At 38.1% G+C, this 22,344-nt stretch overlaps 1 protein-coding gene across 1 annotated transcript; it reads left to right on the top strand.

The window, feature by feature from the left end:
* Positions 1 to 19,388: 19,388 nt before the first annotated feature.
* LOC108162892 lies at positions 19,389 to 21,257 on the top strand. The gene is made up of 3 exons (XM_017297857.2): positions 19,389 to 20,510; positions 20,572 to 21,011; positions 21,075 to 21,257. The coding sequence occupies exons 1-2, from the start codon at positions 19,455 to 19,457 to the stop codon at positions 20,926 to 20,928; spliced, it is 1,413 nt and encodes a 470-aa protein (XP_017153346.1). The 5' UTR covers positions 19,389 to 19,454; the 3' UTR covers positions 20,929 to 21,011; positions 21,075 to 21,257.
* The last annotated feature ends 1,087 nt before the right edge of the window (positions 21,258 to 22,344 follow it).

Below are 22,344 nucleotides of genomic sequence, written 5' to 3'. Positions count from 1 at the left end.
GTTTTGCGGCAATTTTGATTAGAAATTCGGCACGTAACCCCTTCACTCTTTTCTCTTGGCAAATTAATCCTGGTCCTGGTCCTACCACCCCCCCTCCGAAACACTTGTCGGACACCGACCATCATCGTCATCGTCATCGTCAGTTCTTTTCTGGTTGTTAGGCCCCGGTAGCAGGGACTGTGTCCTCCGACCGCCTGCTATGCTATGCACTTGATGAGCTTGTCGCCTGGGGGTTTTCATAAATTTTCTAGGGTTTTCCAGTGCGAAATATTGCTTAAACTGAAGCACTTTAATCGTCAATTTAAATCTTTTCTTAACGTATTCTTCATGAATCAATATATATATATGTATATACTTACCGCTTTCCTGCTTAAGCTTCTCTTTCTTCTCCACAAAAGGGAAAAGAAGTCAAGTCAACATTGAGCTTCAGAGCTTAATTATGGCCATATTTTCGTGGAGAAATACAATGAAAAGAAATCTGTGAAAATAAAACGTTAATTGCATTCAGAAATTGCATTTCATTTCACAAATATATATATATATATAAATATAATATTACTTTTGATGGCAAAAGAAAAAAGATATAATAAAACGATGTTTCGTTGCACGGTTTGCCTTTGATGCATTGTGCCAACAATTCAATTGAATTAAATTTTACGCCATTACGCGAAGAGAGAGGCGGACAGGACCACACGGGATCCGGGACCAGGGACCATCGAATGACATACAAGTCACGACTGCTGCTGGCCCGCGCGGATTGGTCCCATTGCCCACATGTGTAATCTGTTTGCCAATATTAAAATATTCATTCACCTTAATTGTCAACGGCCGAGAAGGACCCAAGGACAGCACAGGACAAGGACCAGAGCCCAGAGCCCAGAGCCCGGACTTCGGTCCGCAGCCTCAAATTCTGAGCGCCACAACCGCGCCGAAAAATCTCTCTCTCCCTCGCTCTCTCTCTATCCTGCTCTGTCTATATATATATACATATCTTTCAGAACGCCCAGACACACGCACACATACACACACACATATAATAACTTGATCTCTGTTGAGTTGTCAGCAGAACATCACGAAAATTGTAACGAGCAGCATCAAAAACAGAAAAAGACAACTTTTGCAGGTTATTTTTTGTGTTTTTTGTGCTTTTTGATACCTTATGGAATAAAAAGCGAGGATTGATTGGTTGAAGGGAAGGCTGCGGCATGGAAAAAGCTGGAATATTGAACGCTAAGGGGAATGGGGGGGACAGCTGGGGTTCAAAAAACAACAGATCTATGAAAAATTAAGAGAGATGTGCGGTCTACTTTGCCCTGGTCTCAATACAGCCTCTTACCAGCCTCTTGCCATCCTCCTGGATCCCAAACGGCTCCCTTACAAAGCGGTTGTGGGTCTGAGAGCTCCAAGTGCGGGGTTTTGGTAGGGATAGAACCAGTCATAGAACTAGGAAAGACCCCTCTGTGAAGAGGGAAACCGATTGCGCTCTATCTTTGGGTATTAAAAACTCACCCCTAACTGCCAAGCCATACTGGGAGAGAGAGAGAGAGAGAGAGAGAGGGAAAGCGATAGAGAAACCGCTGGCGCGCTCTATTTGAGTATTAAAAACTCACCCTTAACTGCTAAGCCACACTGGGAGAGAGAGAGAGAGAGAGAGCTTGCAGAACTCCCCTCCACATTTTCTACAGGGTATCCAGATGTTCTGGCACCTATAAATTTCTTTATTTTTGTTGATTTTTGTTTGTTCCATTTGAATGTTTCGTGTGCGAAAATTTCGCCAATGCCGGCTACACCCACACACGCGTACCCGCAGATATTTGCACACACAAACACACACAGACAAACACAAACTCACTTCCTGTGCAGTGCCTTTTTTTATTTATCTGCTTTCGTTGTGCTTTTCATGGGTCCTGGGCAGTGGGCGGATGGTTTGCTGGGGTCTAGGGGTCCACGGGTCCCGGGCACAACAATTGTAATCACTGGGAATCAGCATGTTTCACATACCAACACGAAAATCTGTCGAACATAAAAAGCAAAAATGCTGCCGCCACCATGCCCCCACACACACGCCCCCATAAAATAAAACTGTTGAAGGTGCAAGTCCATGCGTGTGCGTGTGTGTGCGTGGGGGCAGCACAAAGTGCTGTGCTCTACGGAAACGAAAATAAAGTGTGGATCAAGGGAGGCAGTCGAAGGCGTAGATACCCTAGCACAGGCATCCCCTTCCCCAGGGATACCATAACCCTTCAAGGGGTCGCAAAAGAAGAAGTTTATCCTTTTATTTTTCCTCTCATTTGGAACAATATTTGTTGCCAAAAACCGTCTAAAAACCATGGGACTCCTCGAAAAGTGTACAATAAAAATTGCAGCCTTGGTTTCTCTGTTGTATGCCACGCCCATTGGTCCATGCCTATACGCATTTCCACCTTTTACGTTTCCGCATATGAAAATTCAATTTGCTTTTCAATATTTGTCCTTCTTTCTGTCTCTCTCTGTCTTTAGCTGGCTCTCTTTGGTTCCATCTCCTTCGTTAATTTCGCTTTCTGTTACTTTTTTTGTTGACATTTAAATTTCATTCCGAGTTGTTGTAATTAATGATTTTTATGTATTGCGATAAAAGCGCCAATTGTTTGGCCAACGCCCGACAGGGATAAAAAGGTAGAAAGGGGAAAAGTGGTGGAAAAAAGGGGGGATAAGAAAAGTTTAATTTTTCATGGGCTTAAAATGTTGGAAAATATCATTAAAATAATGGGTATGTGCTGAAGGATCTATAAGATCAAGAAGGATATTTAAAAATTTAAATCCAGAAAGGGATTTCCTTTCAAAAACGTAAATCTATGAAGGCGGAACCTTAAGGAATGATATCTTGGACACCTTATCAAAGTTTTATTCATTGGGTAGGCTTTTCCGTTTGGATCTATAGATCTTTAAACCTCTATAAGGGTGGTTAGACTTCGAGGATACATAAGTGGATCATTCGGCTTCTGGTACGAGGCCTTCGATAGCCTCCTCCGACTGAGAGGCCTACCCGAACAATTATACCAATTTAATTCAGAAAAAATAAACATTTTCAATCCCTTTTTTTCTACCAAATTGAAAAAAAAAAAACTCCACCTAAATGAACCTTTTCAGACACTTCATAAACTCTTTCCTTAACAACAAATGATACTGAATAGGCCTGAATAAATCGCATAAAAACTACCTTATTCAAATTACATATCTGCAGTCATATTCAATTGATTTTAATGGCAATTTAAAAGTATCTGCTAATGCGGCGGCGGATACCAATTACACAAAATGCCCGTCATTAAGGCACCCGACTAATGTAAGTTGCCTTAATCCAAGGACCAACAGCTGTGATAAATATTAATAATAATAATCCATTCAGAGCAAAAAAAAAACACACACACACTAGCCAAAAACAAATCCAATAATATTAATAATCATTTCGCAGTGAAAACCGCAACATTGAAAAGCGGATCGGGTGTTTCGAATGCATTTAGCACATAATTCACAAGCAATTTAAATTCAGAACAGAACAGAGCAACCCCACACCCACCCCCACCACAAACATTCTCTCGCTCTATGCATCATTTGTTTGCAAATGCCCACACCGACCGCAGAAACATTTATTCACGTTTTTTTATTTTTTCGTACGTCGATTTTTTTCAATTTTCGCGCACATTTTTTCCCTTTGGCGTGTCAAACGATTTGCAAAAACCAACTGGCGGGGGGACAGCGGAGCTGTTAACAATTGCATTTTGCAGTTGCTCCACCGTGTTCTGTGTTCTGTGTTTGGTTTTCTGTTTGTGCGGTCAGTTCCTGTACCTTTCGGGGATACCCTGTAATGGCAGAGATATGGGATTCAGGGGAGCAGTTGAAAAGCTAATTTTTAAATGAGAAAAATAATTTCTCAGGCAAGGAAGACTCTCTATCGAAGCTCCCAATGGCTCTCAGAGAGATTCAGAAGATAATGGAATACGAAAAAGGAACACATCCACGTTTCAATTAAATATTCGATTTTTAAAACAAAACTAAATAGAATTAATTTTGATTTAAACATAAATGCATGAGCACTTATTTTTAAAACGGTCCATATTTAATGTAAATATAAAAATAAATATATAGAAATAAAATTAATTCGTAGGTAATATATTTAAATGAAATATGAAAAATAATGAAATATATTTAATTTAAATATGAAATATATTCAAAATAAATATGAAATACATATATTCATTATAAATATGAAATCTAGTTTATATTTAAATATTTTGAATTTAAATTAAAAATATTTCATATTTAAATGAATATTATTTATTTATATTTTTTATCTAAATGAAATATATTTCGTATTTAAATGAAATAAAAATAATAATTTAAATATGACATAAATTTAATTTAAATATGAAATACATTTAATTTAACTGCAAAATATATTTAATTTGAATATGAATTACATTTAGTTTTAATATGAAATATATTTAATTTAAATATGAAATTAATTTAATTTAAATACGAAATACATTTAATTTAAATACGAAATACATTTAATTTAAATATGAAATAAATTTAAATTAAATATGAGAATATTTTTTAATTAAATTTGAAATTTGTTTATTAGCCAAAATTTAATTGAAAATTACTTTCTTTTTAACAATTTCCACTCTCAGAGCAAAATTATTTTGTGCATAAATATTTGTAAATTAAGGTTTGTACAAAAATTAAAACTTCAGTGCCCTTTCTTTGATTTTAAGAATTACCCCTAGATTACTATTTTCAGCGCCTCTGTATATGGATATCTGGAATAAATTTATCCACGAATTCTACCCTGGAAGTCGATGAGTGGTCGGTAGAGTGTTTACAGTATTAATGCCTATTGAAGGCAATCGTATGGGTCCAATGATGTTCTTGTCAGAGGGGCAGAGAGCTCAGAAGTATCCAGGGTATCCACATGTCGATTATACCCACACAATGATAAGCTTCGCTTTCCCTCTCGTCTGCTGTTGTTTTAAGCGTTAAATTTAATTACTCGCCAATGGCTGGGAAAAACTATAAAAATTCATGTTGGCGTATATAGTGTGGCGGTGACTGCGTGTTGGGGGGGGGTGGGGGAGGGAATGCATTCCAGCGGAATATAGAAATTTGAACAGCTGCTGCCTTAAATAAGCACACAATCAGCAGAGAAAAGTTATAGTAGATTCCCGTTTATTGGCAAGCAAGGGGGAAGGTGAGAGACGACCGCAATACACACACACACATGTCCTGGAAATAGTTTTTCTATTAACCAAAATATAAATATTTCAATATATCAAATATGAATATGTATTTTTGGTATTTAAAAACAAAAAACAGACAATATCGAAAGAGAGGAAACTGAAACCGCAATTAATTAAAAACAATTTTTATTTGTCATTTGAGTTTTTTTCGTTTTAGAGATTTTTGGCATGCCATAAAAGGATTTTTTCTTCTATTTTCCTTTTACGCTTAGAAATATGTGTGTTTTATTTAATTGTTTCAAATTGTGGCGCGTGTGTATTTTTTCAACATTTTGATACATTTATAAATTATTTAATTGACTGATAAAATTTCTTCAATGTAGAATTGAGCACTTATTTAGATATTTTTTATTGAATATTTCTTGAAATTTATACAAAAAAAAGATAGAGTCAGAAAAAAATTATTTTAATTTTATTTTGTATGATTTATATAGTTTTCCAGAGTTTAATTATTAATTTTGTATATATAAACAATAAAAATATGAATGCATAATTCAAACAGATGAATATTGAATATTAAATATTTATTTATGTAAATAAATTTATTTGTAGGAGGGCGGATCGTGGAGATAGTGGTAAAAAAAAAGTGGTAAATATGGATGTCGTATTGAATTTGAAAAATTTTTGTATGCTGGCTGATTGGAACGTAATAAATCATGTATGTACATATGTTCTAGCTCATGACGAAATTATACAAGGTCGTCCGCAACCGCAACGGGCTCTCTTTTCGGGTCTTATTTTGTTCAGTAAAACAGGAATTTTCGTTCTTCGCTCTCTCATAAAAAATGGCGTCAAAGCGCTCTTAATAATGCTGGATCATTTTTGTATAATTTCATCATGTTCTAGCTTGAAAGCTAAGGCCGCCCGAGAACCGTGTGGATCTTAACAGCAAGCGCCAGAGAGGGTCTTACAGAGCGCTGTAATGCAACTGTTAGCGGAGTCTGTTAACCCGCCCTGCTAACAGTGCTGTTGCCCTGTTCCATGGCCTGATTTCTCTGGACTTCAAAGTACTGACGTAGGAGTACAAAAAAAGATCTACAAATAGCCCTATAACATTTTCGCTTTCAATTACAAGGTCTTGCCGATTTATGGCCAGATTTGATTTTCGGGGGAGAGAAACCCTCCTTATCGCGGTGGTCAAATGATTGCCGGACACGCATTTGATTTTAATTAATTTAACACGAAATCATTCAGGCGATATTTCCGAAAATTAAGCGAAGCCCAGGCCCACATCGAATGGCTTATTGACATGCCACCACACACCGCACGGGCGAGTGGCAACAATAGGTGGCATAAATCCTAACGAAGGGAATGTCCTGCTTACATCTAAATCAATTTTATTGCCAAAAATTTTAGTTAATTGAGTGCACAATAATTATTTTAATCAATTAGGGGGGAGAATGAAATGAAAATTCTAAATATTAATTAAGAAATAAGGTCTTTGGTTGGAAGTCCTGAATCGATTAGTACTTGAAAACGCACTAAAAGGAAAACCAAGTTTTCTTTTAACGTTGAAAAATTTTCAATTTAAATTTTCAGTCAGCAATCTTTTTCGCTTGTTAACGGCCATTTACGGGATGGAAACTTTTGCCAGCAGCAGGCAGCAGGCCACCCCTTTACCCCTGCCCCAACACTTGGAACTCCAGTTTTTGGTCTATTTCAAAGTGTTTATGCGGCTACAAAATGAAGCAAAAGCAAAGTTTTTCTTGACAAACTTTACTTTTTTGGTCACAGGAAAAACTTGTGCAGTTGGCAGGAGCCGCCAGGGGGACGGGTGACAGGGGACAGAGGGGGAGAGTGCGGCGGCAGGTTTTAAGAAAAGAAAAACATTTTTCATAAATTTAAAATTGCAAATTTTTTAGACCCAAAAAAAAAAAGCAAAAGCTAAAAAGAAAAGAAATATCTGTAACAAGAAGTTTTGCGGCACAAATCAATAAGGCCCAGGGACTGGCCTCCAGCAAGACAATTGAGTCGTGTGTCCTTGTTGGGGGTGGGTGAGGGTGGGTGGCAGTCTGGGCCCGCACATTAGATAAATAGGCGCATGGCACGGAATACTGACCAAGGAGCAGGGACCAGGCCTAGTCCGGTCTAGCCCCAAGAACACTGCAACGTTCGATGAAACGTTGATGGCAATGTCTTAATTGATTTAACACGAAATCAGTCAAACGATAATCGAAAATTGCTACGCAAACTGTTTGATTACATGCAATGTGCCGGGGCGGTACGGTTCGGAGCGGGAGCGGTAGGGGGGCGGGGGAAAGGTGGCTAGAATCCGCCGCACAATTGACCCATCCATCCACAGTCCACAATCCACTCAGCCACAGCACATTGTAACCCACTGCTCATCCGTTTCAACTACGCTTCAATGCTGACGGAGGAATTGACAGAGTTCTTATACCCTTTACAAAAACAGAGCCTTAGGGGTTTGAAGGGAGACTTTGACACAAAATAAAAGGAGGTATTCTTATCTAATTAAAAGTACATACAGCCATGCTTCGGTTATCGCAAATCGTGGTCTAATTTTTTTTGGATTTCGTTAGATTCTTACAATTTAAAAAACTAACTTAAAAAATTTTATGAGCGGGGAAAAAAATATAAACATATTTGCTAATCAAATAAAAACCAAAATCAAATAATAACCAAAATAATGGAAAAAAAACACAGAATATTGTTATTTTCCTTTGACAGAAAAATATATTAAAAAAATTATATCGAAATAATTGGGTTACAAATTTCTTCTGTATTAAAAACCGGAGCACAAAAATTTCAATTGTAATCGCAAAAATATGAGCACGGCTGATTTCATTATAAATATTTATAAATTATAAATTACATATTTATTTATTAAATATAAATTAAATAATTATTTAATAAATATAAATTAAGAATTTATTTTATAAATATAAACTAAAAATTTATTAAATATAAATTAAAAATGTATTATATATAAATACAAAATTTATTTAATAAATATAATTTAAATATTTATTCATTAAATATAAATTAACTATTTATTTATTAAATATAAATGATTAAATTATTATTAAATATAAATTAAATATTTTTTTATTAAATATAAATCAAATATTTATTTATTACATATTTTTTATTCAATTTATTATTTATATTACAAAGAGATATTTTTTGTTATTAATATTAATAGTCCCAAAGTTTGAATTTTTACAATGAAACTTTGTATATCCCGAAGTGTTTTATTTCTCAAGATATTCCTAATATATCCAACAATCAATGTAGTTGTATCCATTTCTTACCGTCTCAAAAATCTCAAAAAAAATATTCACATTGATTTCGGATCATAAGTGTATCAAAACCTTCGACTTTCCAAATACCAGTCGTCCTTTCTTGTTCGCTTTTCGGTCGGGTTTTCGGGGGACACATAATTGAATTTCCTAAATTACAACCGTTAGTTTGTGCGGCTATGGGGCCTTTTGGGTGGGGGGAGGGCGGTAGGGCGGTAGGCGTGGCTCTGGCTATGGGTCGTATGAGCAATTGTTGTAATTGTGTGAATTTTCCTTGCTTATCATTCATAATCGCACTCCCCCCGCACTTCTCGGGCGCCCCTTAGGAACATTGAATTACAGTTTTCCGAGTTGCTTATCGCTGGGCTTTACATTCGATTTGGCAATGAACTGGCCAGCCGAGCCGTTCCATGCCGTGCCGCCAGTGTTGACTAATGCCCGTTAATTAGTCAACTGTAGGTTGGTTTTTTTTTTTTTTTTTTGTACTCCTATTTGCTTGGTGGTTTGTTGCGCCTAATGTTGTATAATTTATATTTATTTTTGGTTATTTATTTGCCATGTGCAAATCGTTGGAGGTTCTGAATGAGTGCTCACTGAATAATTCCCCTATGCGGGTCGTATATCTCTCGATAGAGAAGGCGAGAGAGAGAGAGAGAGAGAGGATCCAAATGTAATGGAAATTGATGAAGTGTTTTTGGACGGGGGCGGAAATGTTCCGATAAGTTTGTTTATGGTGTTGGAATATTATTTTTTGTTTCAAGGAGGGTTTCCTCTAGAACTTTATATTCTCAAGGAACCTCAATTGAAGAATAGGAAATTCATAGATATTATTTACAATTTTTTGTAAGTAATAATTATACAAATTTCTCTATTAAATACAAAAAATTCGGGACTAGGGAACTTGCACCCTTTTAAATTATACAATATTATAGAATACAGTTTATCACCTGAAAATGTAACCATTTTTTACCAATATAAGATACATATGACTCTCCAAAGAAATATCATGTTCTGTAGAAGAGTTCAAAACCGAAAGAGGCTTAAAAGTGATGCCCTATATCCAGATCTATATCCAGTGCGACCTTCAAGAGCCTTTCTCTGAGTACAGTCGAACGTTATATGGCAATATATGAATTTTTGTAATATCTAAATATTCCGATAAAACGTAAAACATTTCCATTCAACATTAACATCAGTTCTCATAAATAATCCTTTCGTAATGGCGGCAAATAAAATGCGAATCCCAAATTTCGTAGCATACTTTTTTGGGCACCCAAATTGCATAATTCCGTATCGGAACGGGTGATATGTATTGGTGCTGGTCAGATATGAACAATTATGCATGCATAAACAAAATGCTCATTTTGGCATGGTGTGGAGTGGGCACACATACATACATCGATGGTGGTGGTGGGGGGAAATACGTGTGCAAGTTGGCACTTAACCTTTCTGTCTCTGTCTCCCACGCACTATCTCGCTGTCTCTGTTGTGCGTTGGCAATTGAATTGCCAATGAGGCAAAAGTGCCATCATATGAATTAATGAGCAGACGCCTTGGAAACAACAATAACCACATTAAAGCGAGAGACAGAGGGAGAGAGAGGGAGAGATACAGATGCGACAGAGATACATCCACCGAAAGACACAGATACACGGGATACACGAGATACAGAGAATCGGCATTAAAGGAGGAGAAGAATGGCACTATTGAGTGTGATAATCCGCAGGCCTTTTTGCTTTCGCTTTCTCCTTTCACTTTGTGAGTGTGAAATATTCATGCACTGCATATGTCTCTCTGTCTCCCAGGTGTGTGTGTGTGTGTGTGAGTGCCTGCGTGCGTGTGGGGTTGATTGAAAGGGTGGGGGTTGTCTCCCGCATAATGCTGCAGCAATTTTCTCTTTTCGACCAGAAAACCACTTGACCAACTTCTGGCCTGTCTGTCACTGGGGAAAATGCCAGCAAGATGATGTCTAATCAGTTTCATCATTTGTGGGCGGAGGCCGAATCCCATCCCCCTCAGCACCAGTCAGAGGTGAAACGAAAGAGGCAGCCAGTGAGGCAGTCACTGAAAGTGTGCCTCATGGCAAAAATAAAACCTGCGAATTTGAGTCATTTTTTTAAGCACGAGTTGTACGAGATCTGGAATACTTTCTAGAAAATTTTAAATAATTTTCTTGATTTATCTATGATTTTTATACCCGATACTCAAAAAGAGTATATACAAGTATATCGGTCAGAAATGTGGAGTCGCGGCCGTAGCTGCGACTCACAATGCTCTCCTCGTTTTTTATTTTTATAATTTTTAGGAAAAATTAAAAATGAAAGGGTTGTCTTTTCTCTCAAGTAGATCCCTTCTTCTCTTGTCTTCCTCATCAGAAATGTGTGTAAAAAATCAACAACATTCTTATCCTTCATTCACTTTAATAACTCCAGAGATCATAAGTATTATAACTTTATAAAACTTATACAAACTATAAAAAATTTTATTAACAATTTTAATGATACAATTCATGAAATAAAAAATTTTATAATAATTTTATTTTTAATTTAAAAAAGTTGAACAGAAGTTGTTCAAGGTTAAAAATAAAACTGGTTTATGATTATTTGAAAAATTCAAAATAAAAGTAGATTCTTATTTGTATTATTCAAAATTAAATAAAAATTAAGTTCGGATTTTTATTGTTAAAATTATTATTGTTTGATTATTGTGAAATAAAAAAAAGTAAGCTCTGTGTTTTATTAATAAAACACTTATTTTTAATTTTGTTATAAACATTTAAAAATTAAACAAATATTTTTTACTTTTTAAAACAAAAAATGATTTAAAATTTTTGTTGTGTCAATTGAACCTGGACAGATAATTGAACCAAAAAATATCCCTCTTAAAATAGTTCAAAATTGATGACATGCATTTTTTTTATTTTTTTTTTAAATCATCGTAATTTTTCCTGTGACTGTTGTATAAGTTGCTCTAACAGTAATAGCAAAAAACATAATTGTATATGTGATAATATCTTATATTCACATGCAAATTACATTTTGTAAAAAGAAAAAAACGGCGCTTAAAAAAATTAATAAAAAATATATGAATAATTCATATAAAATTTACATATAATAATTCATTTTTATAGTTATTTAATTTAAGAAATATTAATGTTACTATCGAGTCTGGCGATAAACTGCAGCTCAAGTCAGATAAGAACAAGTTCCATCTTCCATTCTCATCTCTAGATCTTCCCATACCAATCATTTCCCATTGATTGAATTTTTGGTCTAGAAAAGCGTTTTGCTCGCACATACATACACATGTACATGTGCACAATACATATGTGGGAGTATTTATTCCCGTATATTGATATGCATGTCAGTGAGAGAATAGGTCAAGTGAGACGCAACACATAGGAGACATTGGTAGACGTAATCGTCCGGACATATTTTACCTACAGTATAGTCACGCCCACTACTCCACCCCTCCCACAAACACAGCCCGTGGGGGGAAGTGCGGGGGGACAGAGACAGGAGGAAAATGCGATTCATGCATAAAATTATAATAAATCATGGTGCCCAATAAATATGGAATTCCGAGAGAGAGAGAGAGAGAGAGAGAGAGAGAGAGAGAGAGAGAGAGAGAGAGAGAGAGAGGAGAGTAGAGCCCTGCCCTGCCCTGCCCTGCCCATATGCGTCGTGGGCGTCGATAAGCTGCCCGAAAAGCGGCTAAACAGAATCGAAAACGCGTTCTGTTCTGGTTCTGATTCTGTTTCTGCTGGGCCCTTTCCCCAGTACAACCCCATTCCCATTCCACGATTTCGTTTTCTTTCGGCGTTTTTGTATTTAAATATAAATGAAAATGTTTTGCAGCCTGATTGCGGCATATTTTGACGCAGCCCAGGGGGCGTATAACTGGTGAAAGTCGGGGCGGGGGGATGGCTTGGCTCCGTTCTCCATTTGGCTTTTCCTTTGATAAAATCACGTACAGCTTCCTGAGGCACTGTGGCACTCTCTCCAAAAAAGGCTTAAGCCTTAAGTTCTTGCGCCTCCAACAAAAGGAAGCGTTTGCCTCTTTTTGTGTTGTCTGTGCCTCAAGTGTCGTTGTCGTTGTCGTTGTCGTTGTTGTTGTCGATGCGTCACTGGAAACCATCCTAGAGCTCAACTCTTCTCATCCCAGTCATTGTAACACTTGAGATGGTTCTGAAGTGTTGAGATATAAGCAGTTTATACGACTTTATAAAGAGTCACATGTGCCACCAGGCACCAGGCACCAGCTATCGCCCGAGTGCATTCAATGAAGTCGAAAAAGAGTTTTGCCAGCCATTTCATGGATGTTTAGCCATGTCCCATGCTCCCCCGCTTATTGAAAATGCCGCTAAGTAACCGTTCAATTTCATGCCTGACTGCCACCAGGTGAGGTCAGAGGGGGTCCATTCAAAAGTTTTCAAGTGTTACAACAACCAGAAGCAGGAAACGAGTGAAAGTAAGCTGCAATCTCTGGTTTTTTGCATCAGTAATGAACGAATCCCACAAGATAACGAAAATGTGCGTGTGAGCAGGTTCAAAAAGCAGAAATATTTCATATTTCACTGCGGCAAATGGTTTGCCGGGCCATCTAATACCAAAAATATTTCCTCATTAAATAAGTATCTCTGAAATACCAAGCGGTAATGCAACCCTCTCGCCTCTGGCACATGAATAACCTATATATATACATAGATAACATATATATATATGTATATACTCTATGTATAGCGTCACAATCTTCTGCTAAACGTATTCGCAAACAAAACGTCGTTGTTTCTGTTTGTCGTCACCGCCCGAACCGCCCGTCCCCATCCGCGTGCTCGACGATGGGTGAAAAGTTAAACAAGTCCGCGCGTGCGGGATCGTGAGTTGCCTTAGCAATTTCGCATAATGAAGCGAAACAATGGGCCACAATGCAACCCTGCAACCACGAGTCGAACATGCCGCCGGGGCTACCCATATCTAGCCAAAAGTCAAACAAATTTAAGTACTTTTATGCGCCATAAGAGCCACCTGATGGAAATCTTTTATTTGAACAGGGGATAAAGATACAGACAGAGACGGAGACGGAGATCCTTTCTCTCCTTCTGCTGCAGGCACATGCTTTTTATCTGCAATCTGCACATCTGACTAAATGCATTTTTGCATCATACGAGGTTCTTAGGGTGTATGTGTGTGTGTGTGTGCGGCGTCTTTCGTATCAGCGCGCTTTGTGCGATTTATGAATTAACTTTTTTCTTATTTTATATCTGTTTTTTTTTTTCGGAATGAATGAATGAAGTCAACTTGCAAAACACACACACACACACACACACACAGCAATCCACTACGTTTGAGTACGAAAAGAAGATGGAAGAGACATGGCAAATCCTTACAAATGCTGCTGCCCCAGACATATGTACAGTGGAAGAAAGGAAAGGGATAGGATAGGAAAGGGAGAAGCAAAGCCAAGCAAAGCAAAAGCGATTCCACTGCAATTGCAAACAAAAGCAGAACCGCCCATGGATTCCCTTCTCTTTCTCTCTGCACTGAGGATAGGGGATATTCTTTTTTTGAAATCGCGTATAAATAACATGAAATGACGGGGAGACGATGACGCTGGACGAACAGGAGATGCTCTATTGAATGGGAAGGAATATATTTGAGGGAAGGATATTAAAAAAATTTAGAATTCGTTTAAAATATTATACAAATTATCTAGAGTAAACTAATTTTGTAATCATTATTAATGAATCAATTATTCCGAAATTAGTGCTTTTAAAAACAAAAAAGGTTTTTAAGAAAAAAAATTAAATATGTTTGTGTATTAAAATTAAATGAAGCTCCCTAAAGTAAGTATTAAATCGTTAATAAAGGATCAATTATATAGAAACTAATCCTTTTTTGAAATTAAAAAGAAAAGAAAATTTATAAATAAAAAATATAAAATAAATAAATAAAAAATATTAAATAAATAAATAAAAATAAATAAATAAAAATAAATTAATTAAAATAAATAAAAATAAGTAAATTAAAATAAATAAGTAAATTAAAATAAATAAATTAAAAAAAACACAAATAAAATCAATAAATCATTTTTGTATATTCAAATAAAATAAAAATTAAAACTACAAATTTATAAATATGAGGAAAATAATGTAGGGATAAATATGGGGTCTTGTCGTGTATTTAAGCTTTTTGACAAAAAAAATAAAATGCTATTAAATATATAAATGCAAAATCCCATCAAAATATAGGTATATCCCATGTCCAGAACTCTCCCATAGCGCAGGCACCCCCCCTTTATGTCAGTAGAGAACTCTGTAGCGTGTAGCGTAGAAATTTGTAGATTGCTTGGCGCTGATAAATGGCAGCTCATGTCTTTGAGGCAGCATCCCGCTACCACCCCGGTCCATTCGGCCACATCAGTGCACCACCTACGCGGTCTGCTCCAACCCCTACGCCCCGTCCCGCTCTCGTCCCCGTTCTGCATTGCATATCATATAAGTTGAACTTTTGTGCTTACAATCTTCCCATTTCTGTGTCTGTGTCTGTGTCTGTGTCTGTGCGTGTGTGCTCGTTCCTCTCCGTTCTTTAATTGAAATGCCTCTCAGACTAACGAGTGACTTGAGTTGCACACGTTTTGCGTTTTGTTTTGACATAATTTCCACTTGCCTGCAAAAGTGCCTGCATTATGCATCGAACGGAGGGACGAAAGGCTCTGGGATGCCTGGGCTCTGGGTTTGGGTTTGGTTTCTTTTGAGCACATATTTGCTGATTGCATATAGATAGGATTTGTCTAGTGAGTATTTACAGAGAGATAGATGGTTTGCCAGATGGGAATTTTTGAGTGTGTGATGAATGCAACACGACACGACACAAACACACAGACATAATTCCAAATCGAAATGGATACAAGGCTTCAATTGGGATTTTCAAGAGAGGCAAACCGTAAGGATTTTCAAAGGTAAAGCCAGGCCAGCCTCAATTTGCCCCTATCTTCGATGGATTGCCCATCTCTAGTGGGCATTTCTTCTATAGAAAATATGCTCATGAGACACTCACTCGAATAAACCCATAAATAACCACAAAGACGACTCATCTCTGGCCATTTGCCATAGATATACTTAAAGTTGGAAAAGTCATGCACTCAGGCATTGAGATTTTGCTTATCAATGAGCAGGCACTGATAAGAAGCCACTGCCAATGAGCCGGCAACTTCTTTCAGGCACTGTCTGATATTAATTTCATCAAGTCTCCATCAAAAGTGCAAAAGTCATGGCCAGACAAGAGTCATAATCATGCGAATGTCAAAGTTAATGCCGTCTCCAGTATCCAAAAAAAAAAAAGCAGCATAAATGTGAGAAACAGAGTTCATCATTTTATGGGCTGTCATTGTTGGGAATTGCTTTCGGGTTTGAGTTGTATTTTTTCTCTCCCTTTTTTTTGCCTTGGTTTTAGCCTTTATCTGCGTTTTGCGTTTAAGTGATTTGACGCCTCTCCAATGGCTTATGCTTTGTCATTTTCTCACCCAAAGAAGACCAAAAAAAAAAGAAAGAAAATATAATATTCTACTGCAGGGGTGTGTTTTTTAGTTATGCATGGGATTGGATGTGTTTATATTGTTTTTAGGGGGTCTTATCTGCATTCTAATTCAATTAATCGGGCTGGTCTAAACATATATGATTATTTTCCACCATTATGGGCGCGAAATGTGTGATTTTTAATTAAGATTAAAGCATAAATAGAGCTAGAGGGCTAATAGTGAGGCATGAGGGAGCAAAAACCTATTCTATGGCCCCCTTCAATGCATTGGTATTCTGAGTCGGTCCCTGAATCAAACAACAAAATACATTATGCACTCGAAATTCTCCATTCCGAAAATGCATTTATTTCCAAAGAACTTCAAAGATGTAGAATTTTTTATAAAAATTTTTTATTTTTTATAATAATTTTTTATTTTTTATAATAGTTTTAATAATAGTCCTCTTAGTTCATCACCCTCAACCCAGCTTTGACCTTATAAATCCCCCCCAAACTACTTTAAAACTTTATTCTCATCCAAGTAGTTAGGGCATTTCGTATTCCAGATTAATCAAAAAAAATATATACATTTTTTTTTTAAGAATAACTAATTTTATTTCTGGTCTTGTAAAATGTCGAAATTTAGTCAACTTTTAGCGAAAACACTCAATGAACCACCGAAAACAAGGCACAGTGAAATGGAATCGTTGTGCGACATCAGTTCCAGTTCCCTGGACGAATCCACGTATCAGGATGCCATGCAGGACAGCAATTCCTCAAACAAAGAGGTGCAAGTAAATCTGATGGATTCCAGGCTAGAGGACCGCTTAGATTTACTCACCCAAGAGATTCTTTGTATGAAAGCCACGATGCTGTCTTATAGAAAATGCATGACAGAAATTAATGAAGATGTCATAGATGTGTACTCGTACATCTATGATATTTACAAACGATTTGAAAAGGAAGATGAAATGAAGCTTCAAGCCAACAAGAAGGATCGTGTGCAGAAGAGAGAAGGCCCAGAAGAAGGGCAACGAAAGGCGCCCGATGCCCGATCTGTAAACCCAGGACGTCTTGAAGGTGGCCGTGGGTCTCAAACTGAATCCCTTAAGAGAGCTGAGAAACGACAGTTCCTTAAAAATATGCTGTCGCACAAAAAATCGGATTTTACCATCAATCTAAATCGGAATAATGTTCACTTTCCGGAGCTGCAGAAAATACTAATGGAAAAGAAACGATTGACCCGCAATTGAATTTCGTTTAAATAAATACACTTAAAGACAGTTTAAAGAGTGTGATTACCCCAATCAAAGCCTCTCCCACCTGATGACTTCTTTACACGTTTTTCTTTGTTGTTGGTATCCACCTCTCTGTTTCGTTTCGTTTCGTTTCGTTTCGATTGCTCGGCAAACAAAACAAAGTGCAAATTTATGTGGCAAACCACTTCGAAAGAGGAAAAAAGAGGGGAATGCAAAGCTTTGATTGTTACTTGAAATGTATCTGCAGGGCAGGTCTCTGCCCTGTAAATGTAAATGTGTTGGCAAAGTGGCAAGTAGTCAGGTGCCTGCCTCTTCCATTCCATTAGCCTCAAGTTAAAGCATTTTTAAAGTCGATATTTGCATTTGATTTGATGTGGGCTTTGGCTCTGGCTCTTCCATTCTATGGAATATCTAATCTGATGATAACAATTTCATTGTTTTGCCCTAAACGAGGTTAATTCGATTATGGGCTGCACAAAAGGCTGCCAACGGGATTAATTGATGAATGGTAAACCGATGGACTCCCCTGATGTCAAAGACAATTCCAAAAGGGTTCCCAGTCCCCATTGTGTGCTCGTCCTTTTTTTTTCCTGTTCTTAGTGCTGGCAAGTTGTGTGCACTCAAAATAATAGACCAGAGCCGGGCAAACGGAGATCCGAGTGCACAAATAGAACCAAAGAATGACTGGGGCCGACGAGTAGGAGTCTGTGTTTGTGGATCTCTGACTGCTGGTCTGCTTCTCTGCTGGTCTGCTGCTCTGCTGCTCTGCTGCTCTGCTGTGTAATGGCAGCGTTTACTCAATTTTTAGTACATAGTAAACGTATTTCTTTTATGGCCCCGTAGGTTATTTGTGTGTGCTGCAGAGAGCGAGGGCATAGAGAAACAATTCCTGCTAAAAGATATACATATATGTACATCTGTATATCCCTGACACAATAAACGAACTTCGTTTCCTGAGTGGCCATTTTACTGCGAGGCTTTTCCACATGGGTGTGAGTGGGACCATCCTTTCTAAGTAAATATTCCCACACAACCTCTTTCGGGTTAGCTTTTCCTGCTACTGGTTTGCTTTTAATTGCTTTCAAGTAAACATAGAATGGTGCTGTGCCTATTTATGGGAACATAAATATAATTGCCAGGTTGGGTTTTTGCATTTTTCGGTTTTTGGGTTGGCCTTAAAATTTCAAGACCTTAGGCCATATGTGGCTCTAGATTTCAGTGCGTGTGTTCTCTGTTTGTTTATTTGTGTGCACTCTGCCCGTGGGTGTTATTTAATTTAATGCCATGATTTGGCAGTTTACATATTTACTTCTCTCTGATTATTGTGGCCGACCCCTTGATTTGATTATTAAACTGTTAAACAGGGCTTTCAGGCTAGAACCAACCTCGTGGCAACACCAATCATCACTTTCGGTTGAGCGGAATATTAAATATTTAGCCCTAACTCGTCTGCGAGACGACGAAACGATATTGTATGTATTAAACCCATGTTTTGCCGTCCAGTGTTGCCATATTTATACAAACCCGCAGTGTGAATGATTTTTTTGTTTTGCTTAAATCAAAGGCTGAAGAGCCCAAGGGATCTGCAGGGGGGGGGGGGGGGGGGGGGGGGGAGGGGAGTGCCAGTGCCAGCTGCATTAGGCCATAAATTTTCCAAAAAGTAAACAGTTAACATTTTATTGTTCTCCACCCCCTCCATTCGACTGTTTTAAATAATTATTTAACATTTTACATTTTACATTGTTTAGCTCGCGTTTTTCCCCACTGTCCCAACAGCATGCGGGCCACCCCTGCAGCCCCTCCCCCCTTTCAGGAGTGGTGGGGCGGCATTTGTTTGTTGTAAAGATTTGCACGATTTGCATTTGTGCCAAAACGATTCATGAATGATTCATGTGTTCGCCAGACCAGAAGCAGATGTCGACAATACCCATTCCATACCCATTCCCCGGGACTTCGATTCGATTCGATTTATATGTACAATGGGAATGTGGGGGCACGTGCCGCTGGTATGGTGGAAGGCTTTAAAGAGATTTCCGTCCGGTCGAAAGAGGTTTTTCGTTTTTGAATAACATAAACTTTAGGGAGAAACTAGTCTTCCCAAAACCACATAGACACACAAAAACAAAGCACGTCTTGCCTAGCATGCCCACGAGATATATATTGTTTCCAAGTGAAGTAGTAATGACTAAACGACAGGACACCTCAGGAGACTGCCTCGCAGTGGCCGATGAATCCATACGTGTTGGCCGCCGGCGACCAAACATCATAGACCATGGCATGAGACCCAAGCTGGGGAAGCTACCGATCGGCCAGGATGTGAACAGAACCAGATACAGGCTGACGGAGGATGAGCATACCATGTGGGTGACCACCGACTCGGAGGTAATCGGAGTGCAGAAGAAATACATACAGAAAATGGGCATAGACATGGATAATTACTTCAATCCCAAGTTTCCCAACAAAGAGAAGGACCCGGCAAATAAGAACAGGGGGTATACAAAAACTAAAGTATCCAAGCCGCCCAAGCTATCCACGATACCCGAGGAACCCGAAGAGGAGAACATTGGATCCATGGAGCTGTGGAATTCCACGAAACTCCTGAATGCTGTGGAGAAACAAAGCGGCTCTCAAACAGCCTTCAATGTCAGGGAATGCCTAATGAATCCGACAATTACCAGCAAATGGAGTAGAAAGAGCATCCGCAGGCTACAGGAGGCCGCCGGACTGGACACTGTTCAACCGGTCGATAGCCCCAAGAAATTGCATCGTCTAGGACCTGGAACTGGAGCTGGAACTGGCGCCTCCTCGTATAAATCGAGGAAAGAAATTGGAGTTCGTAAAAAAAAGAAAAACCCATTGACCTCCAAAGAGAAATTGATGAAGGAACGTGCCGAACGAATAAAGATGGAAATCAATGATCTAAAAAAGACTCAAACCGAAGCCAAAGCCAAAGAACCTTTGCCCAATAACAGCACCTACCTCTTAGGGGAATCCCATCAGAATGATCCAAAATCTGCAGTCTTTGGAGATGAGAAACCCTCAACTTCCAGTGAAAACAATACCCTGGCAAAAGATCTGACCCTGATATATGAAAATCCCAATTTTATACAGAAAACGGACTCCAAGGACAATTGTGTCCTAAAAAAGCTGAAACAGAGCAAAACCAATTACTTTGAGTTGAAGGATACACGTTCAAAGGTAAACTCTTACTCTATCACTAAAAAGATACAATATTGTAGCTGAAATCTTGAAACCGCAGGTGGAGCATAATCCAAAGGAATTGGCTGTAATTGAACCAAAATCTGAAGCCGAGAAGAAGAACCTCTTGCGAATCTGCTTGGCCCAAAATGAAGACAGCCTCAAAGCGATCCAATCATCGTTGCAACTCGTCAAAGAACTGCGCCAAGAGCTTGAGCGCCTAGAGACCAATAGGAGTATCAAATTCTTCAATATATCCCTATCAAAAGGTACCATCCGTCTTCTTGTAACGGCTTCATTTATAATCAATATAACAGTTTTGCTGCTGGCATTGTTGGTCTATGTGAGGCTGCTGTTTAGAGAACCTGCCGCCCCCACCAATTGGCAGTTTATACAGAAATATTTACCCAAAAAGTAGTTGCAAATTTTATATATATATATATTTTTATAAGCAAAAAATCAAGCCAAATCAAAGAAGTCCTGACATAAAATCAAATTAACGTAAGTGATGTTTTTTTTTTGGAATTTTTAAGCTTAATTTTAATGACTATCTATTTCCTAAAGGAAAATACCAGAAATATCGGAACCTTGGGAAACGCTGGGGCTATACAGCATACAATCTTCTAGTTCTAGGAAATCAAAGATACATCTGGCTTTAAGATTACCAAAAACCTGAAGCAGGCAAAGATGATTCCTTAGGTTTTTTCACTCCCAAAATTCAAACTGTCTCTGGAAAGTTTTTTCAAATATATATGATTTATTTTGTTATATTTTATATTTCGTTTAAATTTACTTAAGAACTGCAGTAGATGTTCTCTTCCTTAAATATTTAATAAACTTTTTCCCAGGTTTTTTTTTTTTTTTTTTTTTTTTTTGGAATGCCACGTCTCCAGTGGGAAATGGAGATGAAGATGGAGAGGGCTGCCAATCGCGCCAGTCAGCGCCAGCGTCAGCAAATGCAAATTTAATGGTCTATGAAAAAGGTAGACCAGGCAAATGCTTTTAACCACATCCGTTGCTATTAGTGGAGCATCGAAGGGGGAGGAGGAGTCTGAATAACAATGGAAAATGATGCCAGTGGAAATGTGAAAATCAATGCGCATTAGTGCTTGGTGTTTATTTCATCGTATTCTGCTACAGAAATTGGCTAAAGTGCGCTTACCTTTTGGCTGAATTTTACATTAGCCAGGCTCCTCCAAGGGGTGATGGTGGGGGGGGGGGGGGTAGGGCAAAATGGGGATAAGATATCTCCTGACCCAGAGCAGATCAAATCTCCATCAAATATACGATTTTTGTGCACCAATCAACAGGGATACAGAGATACAAAGATACATAGATACATAGATATGCATTGTATTGCTGGTCTCTGACTAACATTTACTCTAATGGCATTGCCTAGTTCGGCCGCCGTACAAATATGAGCTGTGGCCCCACAAAAAAAAACATACACAAATCCTGACTGTAGGATGGGCTCTGATGGAATTGGAGTGGATTTGTTTTGTGTCGCTCTCCCCCACTCTCTTTTCCTTGTGGCATTTTCTGCCGTGTCCTGTCCTGTCATTCGTGCATGCAATCCAAAGCACACACACACACACACACACACACACAAAAAGGCACACTCATTCCAAGGGGGGTGGGGGGCAATGCATTCAAGCGCAAATTAAGCTTGACAAGCAAAAATTAAACTGTGTGTATCTCCGAGTGTGTCACTCTCCGTTTGTATCTCTATAAATATTTCCGCACGTGTATCTGTGTGTCTTGTGTGTGTGCGCGTGTGCGTGTGTATTTCTGCCTGCTGCCTGCTTGCTTGGCAAAATATAATTTCTTCAATGTT

The sequence above is a fragment of the Drosophila miranda genome, chromosome 4, assembly GCF_003369915.1.
Source record: "Drosophila miranda strain MSH22 chromosome 4, D.miranda_PacBio2.1, whole genome shotgun sequence".
Classification (NCBI taxonomy): domain Eukaryota; kingdom Metazoa; phylum Arthropoda; class Insecta; order Diptera; family Drosophilidae; genus Drosophila; species Drosophila miranda.
Note: the sequence above shows the minus strand (reverse complement) of the source record. Positions and strands in the feature narration are given on the sequence as shown.